The sequence below is a fragment of the Tarenaya hassleriana genome, unplaced genomic scaffold (genome assembly GCF_000463585.1).
Source record: "Tarenaya hassleriana unplaced genomic scaffold, ASM46358v1 Cleome14, whole genome shotgun sequence".
NCBI lineage: Eukaryota > Viridiplantae > Streptophyta > Magnoliopsida > Brassicales > Cleomaceae > Tarenaya > Tarenaya hassleriana.
In genome coordinates, this window is record NW_010964598.1 from 1,232,883 (window position 1) to 1,245,714 (window position 12,832).

The following is a 12,832-nucleotide window of genomic DNA, read 5'->3' on the forward strand; positions in this document are numbered from 1 at the left end:
CCTGAGATGTCTAGAGTGATCCCATTTTACGTTTTTCACTTTTGTATCCATATGATCCGCTAATTATATATGTATGGCAGAAAAAGAAAGAAACAGATATGATGTGCATAGTCTTGTTGTTAATTTTTCATGTGCTACATACGTTAGATTTGTGAAATAAACAAATGAAATGTAAAGAAAATAATTTTAAAAAGAGGGATCCTATGAAACAGAACTATATATATATATATATATATATTAACATATTCATTATAATCGAATCATTTTATTGGATTGATTTTTTGAAAAATGGACCGGGTGATCCGATCCAACCCAAATCTAAATCCAAATGAGTGAGTTAGTGGATGAAACGTGGTAGCTAGGGTTTTTTATTTTTGGTTTTCAAAACCAATTTATAATTCCCAAGTGGCAATTTAATACATATGGTATCCGGCTTGGCAAATAGGTGGGCTACAGGTTTTTTTTTTTCTTTCGGAAATCGTTAATTAAGTAACGGTGTTAATGTGATATTATATATTTATTTTTTTCTTTTTGGATCGCATCATATTATATATATTTTTTTCATATTTGGTTTGATTCTCGTGTAATGGCTCGCGATCAGTCCAATTATCCGAGTGTGAATTAATTTGCCTAAGCTATTAATGTATGCCACACAACAACTTTTTTTTTTTTTTATAATCCGAAAGTTCACCGGGCCTTTGGCCCGACTACATCTCACAGAGGATCGGAAAAACCCAGGTGAATACCCCTCCCCGCGCTTGGATTTGAACTCAGGGTGAGTTAGGCCACCCAAGTTTGGGTCACACAACAACTTGTTGGTGAATGCATTTGATTTAATACAAGAATTAAGAAAATGAGAAAAATTCCATAAATAAATATATATATATATATATATATCACAATTTGTGTACCATATAAATGTCTCAATTTCTAATTTGCTAAATAAATACCTCATCTTGTATCGAATATAAATACTAAATTCTCAAATTGTTAAATAAATATTCCAATTTGATAAATTTGTTCCTAATAAATACCAAATCGATGATATAGTTAATCCATAATTACATCAATTTGTGCTAAATAGACACCAAATCGGTATCGATTCGATACAAAATGAAAAATTGTGGTATTTATTTGTCAGTTTAAAAAAAATGAGATATTTACGCGGCACATCTAATTAAATTATGGTATTTTTATGGAACTTTTTCTAAGAATATTATTGTACACTTGTAGAAAATGGTTAAATAAATATATATATATATATATACACACCACAATACAAACAAAACTGCTCTTCTGTTCACGTTTTCTGACCACATAAAAAAAGGTCTGACATCACATCTGTCTTTCTTCTAATCGATTTCCCTCACCATACAAAAAAAATCGAAAGAAAAAGACGTGATTCAGACCAAAATCAATCGATCATTACAAAATGAGAATGGGTATGTTCAGTTTCCCAAATTTACTTTCAACATAGCAAAGAGCTTAGACCAGCAACAATGGCGGATTCATCAGCATCGCCATTGTTGTCGCAGTACGATGAAGACATAAACAACACTTCTCAACCTCAGTTCACATTCGACATGATCATCGAGCAGAGCTTGTCCGATTTTGGGTTTTCTCAGCTCCTTCAGGCAGTCCTAGTCGGAATCGCCCTTTTCTTCGATTCTCAACAGATCTTCATCACTGTCTTCACCGATGCTTATCCCACGTGGCACTGCGTTGACCGTGCGATCTGTGATCCGACGGCCTCCGACCTCTGCAAGCTTCCCCGATCAGCCTGGGACTGGGACGAACCGAAGGGCAAATCGGTCATTTCGGACTTCGGTCTCGAGTGTTCGAGCTCCTTACTCAGAGGTTTACCTACATCGGCTGTGTATGTGGGTTCTGTCCTCGGAGGGCTGGTTCTTGTCCTGATCCCTGACGCTTTCTTGGGACGCAAGAAACTGCTCTTCTCCTTAACCTTGTCAATGTCCCTTGCTGGAATCGCTGTCTCGTTCGTGCCAAACATATGGGTCTACATGGCGTTGAAATTCCTGATCGGATTTGCACGCTCTCTGATCGGTACGTACGTGATCGTACTGATCACCGAGCGAGTTTCGACGAGATGGAGGTCACGAGTTGGTATGATTCCGTTTACCCTCTTCGTACTAGGGTTTATATCGTTGTCTGGTTTGGCTTATGCTGTCCGAAATTCTTCATGGAGAGTTTTGTACCTCTGCACTTCCGTTCCCGCCGCCCTCTACTGTGTTTTCCTTTACATCTTCGTCCTCGAGTCGCCCCGATGGCTGAATTTGCAAGGGAGGAACGACGAAGCCATTGATGTGCTCAGAAAGCTATCAACGGCCAGAGGAACCCACTCAGAATCTATCTTTAATCGGTTACCCCTCAAGCAAGAAACCCTAGAACGAGGGAGAAAATACTCTATCAGGGACTTGTTTGTCCGGAAATGGGCTTTTCGCCAGATTCTGGCCGTTACTGTCATAATGTTCGGGTTGGGAATGTCGTATTACGGTGTCCCCTTAGCTGCTAGAGACATCAACGTCAATATCTACCTCAGCGAAACCCTAAACGCCTTAGTGGAATTGCCTTCTTTCGTTCTCACGCCGTTCTTGCTAGAGAATTGCAGCAGAAGAAGCTCAGTTCTCGTGAGCAATCTCGTGGGAGGAATATCCGGAATTCTCTGTTTCCTATTAAGCGTTCTTGGAAGAACGAAGACGGCTTTTGCCTTCGAGCTCGCCACTTTCTTCAGCGCAAGGATCGGATTCAATCTGATGGCGGTTTACGTGGTGGAAATGTTCCCGACATGCGTGAGGAACTCGGCTACAACGATCATGCGGCAAGCCCTTGTCGTCGGAGGAGTTTGCAGCCCGATTTTCACGTCCCTCGGCACAAACTTACCATCACTTTCGTTCGCTATTTTCGGGTTTTCTATGTTTGTTTTCGGGTTATTCGTGTTGCTTCTTCCCGAGACTAAAGGCTCGAGTCTCTGTGATACAATGGAAGAACAAGAACAGCGAGACCAGGCTGTGAAACTAGGAGTACACTCTTGTGGTTAAGTTAATGTTTTTCGGAACACAACATGCTCTAGTTAGCAAGTATTTTGGATGTAATCGAAGTCCCTTTTCTTCCAAGTCCTTCTTCTATCTGTTCATTTGCTTGAACCTGCTGAATCTATGACTCAAGGCTTACGGTAAGCTGAAGGTTCAACAGTTTGAATGAACTCTGGATCAAAAGTGGCTTATCGGTCCTTCGAGCAAGAAATCCGAGAACGAGTCCCGAAATACTTTTAACAAGATCTTTTTCATCCACGAACGAGCTTTAAAGCGAGTTCATAGCCGTTTTGATCGTAGATTTCGGTATAGGAATGGCGTATAATGGTTTTCATTTCAGTTTCTTCTTCGCGATTTGAATCAACAGATGCTGGTTTCCGAGAAAATGTTGCTCGAAGTTTGCTTTCAACAAATGTTTTCTTTACAAGATGGTGTTTATGTGCAAATCGAAGTTGCTAATAATCGCCTAACAGACTAGTATGTGAGTGTCTATGTCTCTGAACCACTAACACAGATGCATTTACATCAAGATCCGAGGATGCAAGAAAATCTCCGACCTTACCGAGTTCCGGACATTCTTCCCAGTCGCTCATTTCAACCGTTATCGAACGGTCTCCTTGCCCTTTTCCCACCACGTACAGTGAGTACATCTCCCCGATCTCTCTCAGAATCGTTACCATTTGCGACCCGTTGCTCACATGCTTCTCTATGAACCCTACTCGTCCTGTTGTTACATATCTGTTCAGACAAATTTGTAACCAAGTGTCTTAGCCATGGAAGGATCAATGGTTTAACTGCAGAGCTGTTCGGTTCTTGAATGATCAAGATTGCCCGGGTTAGTTCGAAAACCGAAACCCTTACGTACCCATGTTACAGTATGTATACCCGGTTAAGATCGGTTATGATGAAGTTTTACCAGATCAAACCCATTGTTCGGGTTTCTGGTGTTTTCAGAAAGTACCTGTTATAGAAGTCTTCTAAGAAGATTCGATCATCCTCTGCATCTCTCCCAAGAATCTCCATAAAGACATCATTGTTCTCTTGCATTGTGTTCTTGATCTGATTCTCTTCCTTCGAGTTCTCGGACACGAACTGTATAACAGTAAGATGAATCAAAGAGTTGTTGATTAACCACTTGCATAGAGACAAGGCCTCTCGATCATCAGGACCCCCGAAGAACAACGCAGCTACGTGTTGTACGGATCCGAAACTGTGAGGTTGCTGAAACCCTGTTTTGTTCCTGTCCACATAGATCCCAACCGAGCAAGGCGCGTGTCTGAGAACCTTGTGATTTGTCTGACGGATCTCTTCCCCGTCGTTTGTCGTTTTCCCGTCGATCCTCTGGTGTTTATGGAATGGTAAGAAAATGATCGATACCCGCAAATCTTCCGTCGCGTTACAGATCTCTTCGTGCATATTCAAAGCCTGAGAAACCAGTTTCACCTGATGGATCAAGATCTTGCTATCTTTGGAGAAAGAATCGATGGATTCGTTGATCTCTAGACCTTCGTTGGTTGCGAATTCGTCGTCTTCGTTGAACTTTCCACCTCCTCCTCCTCCATCGTCTTGTTCGTGATACAGTAACTCGGATTTACGTTTTTTTGGGAGAGGTACAAGATGCAAGAGAAGAGGAGTGAAGGGTGAAGACGATCCGCTAAGTGCAGAAACGAGCGAGATCGCTCCACGGGCGTGTAGAAGGCCATAAACGCAGGACAAAACACGTAGCTCCTCCCCCGTTTCGTGGAATTCCAACGAAGTCCTCTCCTGGGCGAAGCTTCTCTGCCGCGATCTGAGCAAGAAAGCTGCTATAACTCCGCTGATAAGCGTCGTTATCACTAACGCTGCCACGATAAGATCATGAATGATTTGGCCTCGCCATTTCTGCAGAAAATCAGAGAAAATGAGAAGAAGAAGATACCATAGACCTCGTTATCTTAGGTACCCGAAATCAACGCGTTCAGCGAGTTACCTTCGCGTCTGGATTTAGATCGAGTAGGAGAAGACCGACATGGCCTTTCATGGAGAGAATCGAAGATAAGAATGACCAGTATTTCCATGGAATCTTCTGGTAAGAACAAGCACCAAACACTCCAATGAATTTCCCAGCTAAGCTTAGAATCACTGTAAGGACGAGGACGATGAAGTTGTTCGCCGTGAGCAATGTCTGGAGGCTGAATCTGAAACCGATGTATCCAAAGTAAACGGGAAGAACGAACTCGTGAATAGGGTAACTTAGCCGCTGAAGCAACGTTCTGTAGGATTTGCCTTGTCGTGGAAACATAAGGCCGACGAAGAACATGGAAACCGCGGAATTGATGTCCAAGGCTTCGATGGTTATGGAAAGGACGAGAACGAGGATGAAAAAGATTAGGGTTTCGGTCTTGGAGAGATATTTTTCTGCAGGACTCCTCCTTGATAGCCACGGAGCTAAGAACTTGTTGATCAGGATTAGGGCTCCGGTTAGAAACACGACAAGGAAGAGATCCTCGGTCACTGTTCGTGCAATAACCGAAACGACCACCGTGTAGAAGACAACGGTGGCGATTTCCATGAACAAAGCGCAGGTTATGGCGAGACGTCCGATCTCAGAGGTGTGAAGCTTCAGATCGGCGATGGAACAAATGACTGCAGGAGATGCCGTGTTGGACAAGGTAACGAGGAAAACCAAGGCAAATGTGAACGTGTCGCCCTCTATCTTCAAGAGATGAAGCACCAACCAGAGGAAACATAGGCAGATGAGACTGCAACTCACGAAACAGCTAAAGGTTATCACTGCAGCTCTTCTGAAATTCCTCCGCATGAAGTCGGAATCCACCTCCAGACCGATCAAGAACATGAAAGATGTGCGCAAAAGGAAGGAGAAGAAGGAATAATATTGCGCCGAATCTCTCTGGAGGAAGAACTCCTGGACCTTATCGATCCTCGACAACACGGTAGGGCTCAGCACGATTCCAGCCTGACCAAAAAACGGAAGAAACCGAGATCGTTACAGGGTGTTTCGTGTGCAGCAAGTTACAATGACAGGGACCCAGATGCGACGTAACAAAGTCGAGGGGCGGAATCGTGAGGAAACGTGAATAGAGGGGAGAAGAACATGGTAAAGACTTACAAGGATCTGGGAGACAGGGCCAGCTTGTCCAGAGGGTTTAAGAAGAAGATAGAACAACTGGGAGAAGACGAGGATGCACGCCATTTGGATGAACATCTGATTCAGAGGATTAAAGAGATCGTCTTTCCCAAGAAGATCTGGGAAACAGAACAGTTTCTTCTGATCCATTTTGTTCGATTCCATCTTCAAACCTACTTATCTTTAGATGACGAACCTGAAATTTTTCATATATTCATTGTGTTTCTCTTTTTTTTTTTAATATTTGGGTGAAAAAAGAAGTCAAAGTATATATTGTAATTAAATTTATATTTTAAAAAATTCTGAAACTTGTTATTTATTATTATTTTTTTGTGACTGTGCTTCGATTGCTCGGTACCTCTGTTTTTTCACTTGAAAATCGGATATTATTTAGTTATGTTTTTTTTAAAACCAGAAATTTCACGATGTCATTATATATATATATATATATAATTTTTCTTATATATGATTCCTTTTAGGAAAAGTGAGTGTAAAAATTGACGATAAAAATACACTAATAAAACATTTATTTATAATATATCAGTTAAATTTGAGCCCACCAAAAAAAAAGATAGAGAAAAATAATTTTCAGTTTTTCCACATATTCATTTTTTGTTGGAGTTATTCATCTTCCATTGTTAACATTCATTGTCACACACACACAAAATCTTTACTGCCTTTGGAGAGAGAAGAACATGAAAATCTTCTCAAGATAAGTTTTTATTCCAAATATTAGAGTTGGTTTATGTTATTTATTTAAAATAATTAGATTTAACTAATGGTGTATATTTGACTATAAAAATAATTTATCACCCAAACAAATAAAAATCTTAAAGTTATTCATTTAGATCATTAAAATAGAAATACAGCAGTGATCTCTGAAAATTAACGTTACTATTTCAAAAGCAAAAAATAATTACAGATATCTTTTTGGAACAATTTATTCCTTTTCATTGAAATGAGGGCTAAATTTGTAACAAATAGACTTTACGTTAAAACAGGAACAGAGCTAAAAATATAAAGGTCAAACAATAAATTTGTGGAATTACGGGACTTCCTTGCATTTTCGCCAAAATGCGAATCTCTGCAATCAAAGAACCCTAGAAACTCCGAGGGACAGAGAGAGGGAGAGATGTCGTTCCTGTGGGAGAAGAGCGAGACATGGAGATGGATGGTGAGGAAGACGAGGGACTCGAGATCCTTCTTCTTCACATTCGCCACCTTATGCGGCGTCGTTCCGGGCGTCATCGGCTACGTCGTCATGCAGGCTACCAGCTCCCGCAACCCGGAGCTCGAGGCCCGGCTCCGACAATCGGCCCGACCCGAATCCCTCGTACGTACATCACTTCTTGTCTGATTCCTGCAGTTTTATTGGGGAAAGTTTCGTAATTTCGCGATCATCGCTGGGTTGTGGCATTATTTCGTGAGTGTCCTGTGGCGTGTGTTTTTCCGTTAGAGCACCGAGATTTGCTATTGTATCTGACTTCCCGATATTTTGATGATCTGGGAAACTTTGTCGGGAGTATTGAGTTATGAGCGGATTTGGAGTTTGTTGCTCCTGAAGAGAATCATGTCTCGGTGTTTGAAGTTGCTGGGAATAAGGAACATAGTTACTGTCTTGCAAGTTCTTCCATTTGGGTCTTGTTACTGATCTTGCTCATTGTTGAGGATTAGATATCAAGCTTTTCTCCTGATGGTCCTTCTGGGGAGATGGAATTGGGACCAGCTTGAGATTTTGGAATGACTTCTTGTAGACCTTGGTGTGGAAACTGCCCATGGTAATGTGTCTCTAGAGAGTGGCAGCTTGCTCTTCTCGTTCCAGTTTATGTTTTGGCATGATTTTGTATTGCGTCGCCGTCTTCTAGCGTTGTTCCTATGGAGATTCTGTTGTTGATATCATGCACTGTTTTGTGTTAGCTGAGAGCAAGAAACTTGCCAGTATACCGTCTCTTTTTATGGATCCGTTCTGTTGTTCATTTAGTATAATATTTTTACTCAGTAGCTTAACACTGTAGTCTCATTTGAAGTTGCTTGATAAGAGAAGTGGGTTAAATATTAGACTGAGGAATAGATCATGAAGAGAGAGGGCATAAGACTTTGTCGGGAGTTTGTTAATTATGTGTTGCAATTTCTGCGCCAGTGATCTGAATCTTTTGGTAATAATATATCGGCTGTTGTCTCTAAAGCATGTCTGTGTGATCAGATGATGGGCAAAGTTAATCAAGAGAGGCTTGCTGAATATCTCAATGAATTGAAGCAGAAGCAGGACACCAATGACCGGTACGTGGCTGCTCTCAGGGGAGAGACTCTTACCAGGAAGCCTTACCAAAGAATCCAACCAGTCCCGAAGCCAAACGACACTGACCCACCATAAGACTGGTCGGTTTGGATAAGTGATCTTTGTCCGGTTCGGTTTAGTTTGGTTAGGGTTTACCGGTATTGTTATTTGTGCGTGTCTCCATGCCCACAAACTCCTTTTTAATAGAACTGATGTATAAATCCATTGATGGAATCGGAGATTACTGCAGAGAGAGAGTGGTTTCTTCATCATATGTGTTTTTTGTGCTTGCACCTCTGTAGTTCCAAATTTCTGCACTTCTACTACAACTAACGAAACTGTGTAACTACACATGGTCATGGGCATTGTTTTTTCATTCCCATCATGGAGGAGGAAATGATTATTGTGGTACTCCTACTCCTATACTATGTCCTATATCAATATCGTATTGTTCTTTTTTTTTTTGTCATTATAAATAGTTATATTATATAGCGAATATATGCCAAATGATGTTGCACGTTTATTATAAAACAAATCAAGACGCTTTTTGGTGTAGACTCTAGGGGTGGCCGTTTTAACCCGTAATCCGGGGTGGAGGTATCCGACTTAACAAGTGCCTGAATAAATGGTACTCGAATAGTAACGATGATGAGATCGACTATTAACGAAGCTGAGTTTTCGACTCCGAATCCGAGTTCGGGTTTCAATTATTTAATAAGGGGTATCCGGAATATTTGTTAAAAATCTAAAATATTCTTTATATTTATAATATTTATCTAAGTTATTCTTATTATTTACTTAAATACTTTTATTTAGTTAATTTTTTTTTATCTTCTAAACTTTTTTATCTAAAAATTTCACCATTTCAAATCCTATTTTACCATTTCTTTCTTTCTTTCTTTCTTCTATGCAACTGAATCAATCATTCATCTCTCTCAAACTTTCGCTCGACAATGGGCGGCTCCTGACGAGTTTCTGGGTAGAGATACAGGGATGAATCTGACGCGCGTAATCCGGAGTTTTATTCTCATGGAATCAGGGAAAGCAGTATATATATATATATATATATATATATACATATATATATATATATATATACTGCTTTCCCTGATTCCATGAGAATAAAACTCCGGATTACGCGCGTCAGATTCATCCCTGTATCTCTACCCAGAAACTCGTCAGGAGCCGCCCATTGTCGAGCGAAAGTTTGAGAGAGATGAATGATTGATTCAGTTGCATAGAAGAAAGAAAGAAAGAAAGAAATGGTAAAATAGGATTTGAAATGGTGAAATTTTTAGATAAAAAAGTTTAGAAGATAAAAAAAAATTAACTAAATAAAAGTATTTAAGTTCATAAAAAGACATTCAAATATGCACGATTCACTATGGATAATACACTAAAACTTATAAAATCTCATGTTGAGCACGAATCAAACATCAATTTTGCACGAATCACTCAAAAACCCAAATGGTATCACAGCCGATTCTCTCCCAGTATGGTGTGGTTCAATCTCTCTTCATCGTAAACTTTCCTTTTTATACTTTGATCCATTTCATTTGTACTCTCTATCTCTATCATTTCATAATTCAAAATTTTATAAGTTGTAATATGAGTTTGGATATCCGTGAGTATAAGAGCGAGAATCTCATTAAACTCGAATTACAAGTAATCGGATTTTAGGAAGGTAAGAATGAGATAATATTTTTATAAAATTAGTGGTGATAGTTTTTTCTAAAAATTGGGGTATTCGAACCCGTGTCCATCCCTAGTGGACTCTAAGTTCTCTATATCACGTGAATTTTAAAAAAAAAAATACATGATCTTCTAACCTACTAAGTCAAGAAAGTTTTTAGCTTTTTTTACTTTCACTTTATTGTTTGTTCCCGAATTCGTTTTTTCTGTATACTTTTCACAAATATTTATGACCATACATTTGAAAGATATTTTTTACCTTCATAATAGATTAAATAATAATAATAATAATAATAATAATAATAACAAAAAAGCACATCAACATTCCAAAAAATCTATTTAAAATATCAACTATCCATAAATCCAAATAAATATTCAATTTAAAAAAAACATAAAAAAAAGCTCTTACCTACTAAAAACATCCATTTAAAACCTTATTTGTCCAAAAATTCAAATAAAAAATAAAATTAGCTAATAATTATAAAAATTTTATCAATTTATATATTTTCAATTAAATCCAAAATAATAATAATAATTTGGTATCTTAAATATATTTTTATCAACTGAAAGATTGAAATGGCGAAATGATAAATATTCTATTTTTATATTTTTACACATAAAGATTTATGGATTTACAGATAGTTGTATATTATCAATTTATTTTAAAAACTAATCCATTTGGATTGTTAACTATAATTTTATTAACTAATCATTTAATATCTCAACATATATATATGGATAATCATATGTTATTTTATTATATTATAATCTATTCGTAATGTAGTATATTTATCACATAATAATTTAATAAAAATTATAATATTTTTAAAAGTTAAGAATTTTTGGGTATTTTTAAAGATTCAAAATTTATTTGGATTTATATACAGTCGAATTTTAAAGGGATATTTTTAAAAAGTTAACAGGGTTTTATTGATATCTTTCGTAATAATAATTATATTTGGAAAAAAAATATATATATGCTCTAAAATCATTGATAAACGTGAGAAAAAAAAAGTTGCTTCCTTTGGAAGTTGTTGAATATGAAAACAGAATTAAATGTGAACAAATGATACCTAATTAAATATTTTGATTTAGTTTTATTTTTGAAACATGTGAACTCATGGGACTATACAATATACATCAAATTTCAAGGGTCGTACCTTCATAAACCCGATGCCGCAAGTCTCGCCTTCTGAACCTCACAAAGCTGTTGCATGAGAGAACAAAACACAGGGCCACTCCATATGGCCGAGTCAACTCGGCAGCTTCTTCCCGGTTCGAACTTTCCCGAGTCACAGCTCCGGCAACCGCCGCCAATAACCCTCGACGACAAAATCGAGCGGTGTATTGGAAACTTCAGCTGGGCTCAGTGACAAATTATCGGGATTGCAGAAACAAGAAGGTTTCCAAATGGTTTCTCTCTGATTCTCATTGATACTGTAAGGGAATATTTATACAAGTGTACAGACCTAAAAAGCAACAAACCTATCTGATATTGAACCGAAAAAGCTAAACCGAAAAAGTAAAACCTAAACCAATCAAAGAATAAACCAATCCAGCTGTAAAGTGAAGACAGAGCCTGTAACAGAAGCTTCAAGGAGATGAATTGCAGAACCATGAGAGAGCATCGTCTGATACTCAGTTCTTTCAGGCCGCTCTAGTCTCCTTCTCCGGCGTCTTCGATGCCCAACAAACCTTCATCACCGTCTTCACCGACTCAGAACCGAAGTGGCACTGTACCGAGTCCCACCGAATCGACTCGTTCTGCAACTCACCTACCGCTGCCGACGTCTGCAGCCTCCCTGGCGACGCCTGGTCCTGGGATTTTTCTCCGACCGTCTCGATTATATCGGAATGGGGCCTACAGTGTGCAGGATCGTTCGTCGTGGGCTTGCCCGCGTCGTCGTTCTTCGTCGGATGTCTAATCGGCGGTCTGATTTTGTCGACACTAGCTGATTCGTCTCTCGGTCGGAAAAACATGCTGTTCATGTCATGTCTCGTGATGTCTCTGTCTTCTATGTTAACAGCTTTCTCTACCAACATCTGGGTTTACGCCGTCATGAGATTTGTGAATGGTTTTGGTCGTGCAACGATCGGGACTTGTGCTCTTGTGTTATCGACGGAATTGGTCGGGAATAAATGGCGAGGAAGAATTGGGATTATGAGTTTCTTCGGATTCATGTTGGGGTTTTTGTCGCTCCCGATAATGGCTTTCATAAACCAGGGAAATTCATGGAGGAATCTTTACCTCTGGACATCGATTCCGACCATAATTTACTCTGTTTTGGTCCGAATCTTCGTACGCGAGTCTCCGAGGTGGCTTCTCGTGAAGGGTCGTAAAGAAGAAGCCGTTTCAATCCTCCAAAGCATCGCCTCTCCGACCGACAACAACAATGGCGGTCGTGTCAATGTCAGCTTCTCGAGCTTACCGTTCGAGCAAGAACCAGAAGGCCCTAACGTCAACATATACGCAGCGGTGAAGATTCTTGTGCAGAAGAGATGGGCGTTAAGGAGATTATCGGCGGTAATGGCGGTAGCATTTGGCATTGGATTGGTCTACTACGGAATGCCATTAGCTTTATCGAATCTAAACTTCAACGTTTACCTTAGCGCGGCGTTCAACGCGTTAATGGATTTACCCGCGAACTTGATAACGTTCTTCCTCGTAGATAAACTCAGCAG

The 12,832-nt window shown here is 39.3% G+C and overlaps 4 protein-coding genes across 4 annotated transcripts in view; 3 read left to right on the forward strand and 1 right to left on the reverse strand.

Annotated features, from left to right (window-relative positions):
* Positions 1-1,310: 1,310 nt before the first annotated feature.
* On the forward strand, positions 1,311-3,154 carry LOC104808142 (organic cation/carnitine transporter 5). Its single transcript, XM_010533706.1, has one exon. It carries the CDS (start codon positions 1,500-1,502, stop codon positions 3,057-3,059), a length of 1,560 nt encoding a protein of 519 aa, XP_010532008.1. The 5' UTR covers positions 1,311-1,499; the 3' UTR covers positions 3,060-3,154.
* A 136-nt stretch (positions 3,155-3,290) lies between these two features.
* Positions 3,291-6,336, reverse strand: LOC104808140 (cation/H(+) antiporter 2-like). The gene is made up of 4 exons (XM_010533705.1): positions 6,163-6,336; positions 5,023-6,009; positions 4,015-4,934; positions 3,291-3,791 (listed from the first exon to the last, which is right to left on the reverse strand). The coding sequence occupies exons 1-4, from the start codon at positions 6,328-6,330 to the stop codon at positions 3,509-3,511; spliced, it is 2,358 nt and encodes a 785-aa protein (XP_010532007.1). The 5' UTR covers positions 6,331-6,336; the 3' UTR covers positions 3,291-3,508.
* Positions 6,337-7,219: 883 nt separating this feature from the next.
* LOC104808143 lies at positions 7,220-8,875 on the forward strand. The gene is made up of 2 exons (XM_010533707.2): positions 7,220-7,513; positions 8,384-8,875. The coding sequence occupies exons 1-2, from the start codon at positions 7,313-7,315 to the stop codon at positions 8,552-8,554; spliced, it is 372 nt and encodes a 123-aa protein (XP_010532009.1). The 5' UTR covers positions 7,220-7,312; the 3' UTR covers positions 8,555-8,875.
* A 2,186-nt stretch (positions 8,876-11,061) lies between these two features.
* Positions 11,062-12,832, forward strand: part of LOC104808144 (organic cation/carnitine transporter 2) — a 2,504-nt gene continuing 733 nt past the window's right edge. Inside the window, exons 1-2 of the mRNA XM_019201946.1 lie at positions 11,062-11,519; positions 11,774-12,832. Coding sequence (XP_019057491.1) covers positions 11,365-11,519; positions 11,774-12,832 — 1,214 coding nt within the window. The 5' untranslated portion in view covers positions 11,062-11,364. The remainder of the gene's footprint in view (positions 11,520-11,773) is intronic.

Excerpts from the sequence above, each read along its gene's own strand:
- LOC104808143 (XM_010533707.2), top strand. The coding sequence starts at position 7,313 with ATGTCGTTCCTGTGGGAGAAGAGCGAGACATGGAGATGGATGGTGAGG. Across the intron at positions 7,514-8,383 it reads CGGCCCGACCCGAATCCCTC|ATGATGGGCAAAGTTAATCA; the intron begins GTACGTACATCA and ends CTGTGTGATCAG.
- LOC104808140 (XM_010533705.1), bottom strand. The coding sequence starts at position 6,330 with ATGGATCAGAAGAAACTGTTCTGTTTCCCAGATCTTCTTGGGAAAGAC. Across the intron at positions 6,010-6,162 it reads GCCCTGTCTCCCAGATCCTT|GCTGGAATCGTGCTGAGCCC; the intron begins GTAAGTCTTTAC and ends TTTTTTGGTCAG. Across the intron at positions 3,792-4,014 it reads TTAGAAGACTTCTATAACAG|ATATGTAACAACAGGACGAG; the intron begins GTACTTTCTGAA and ends TTGTCTGAACAG.
- LOC104808142 (XM_010533706.1), top strand. The coding sequence starts at position 1,500 with ATGGCGGATTCATCAGCATCGCCATTGTTGTCGCAGTACGATGAAGAC.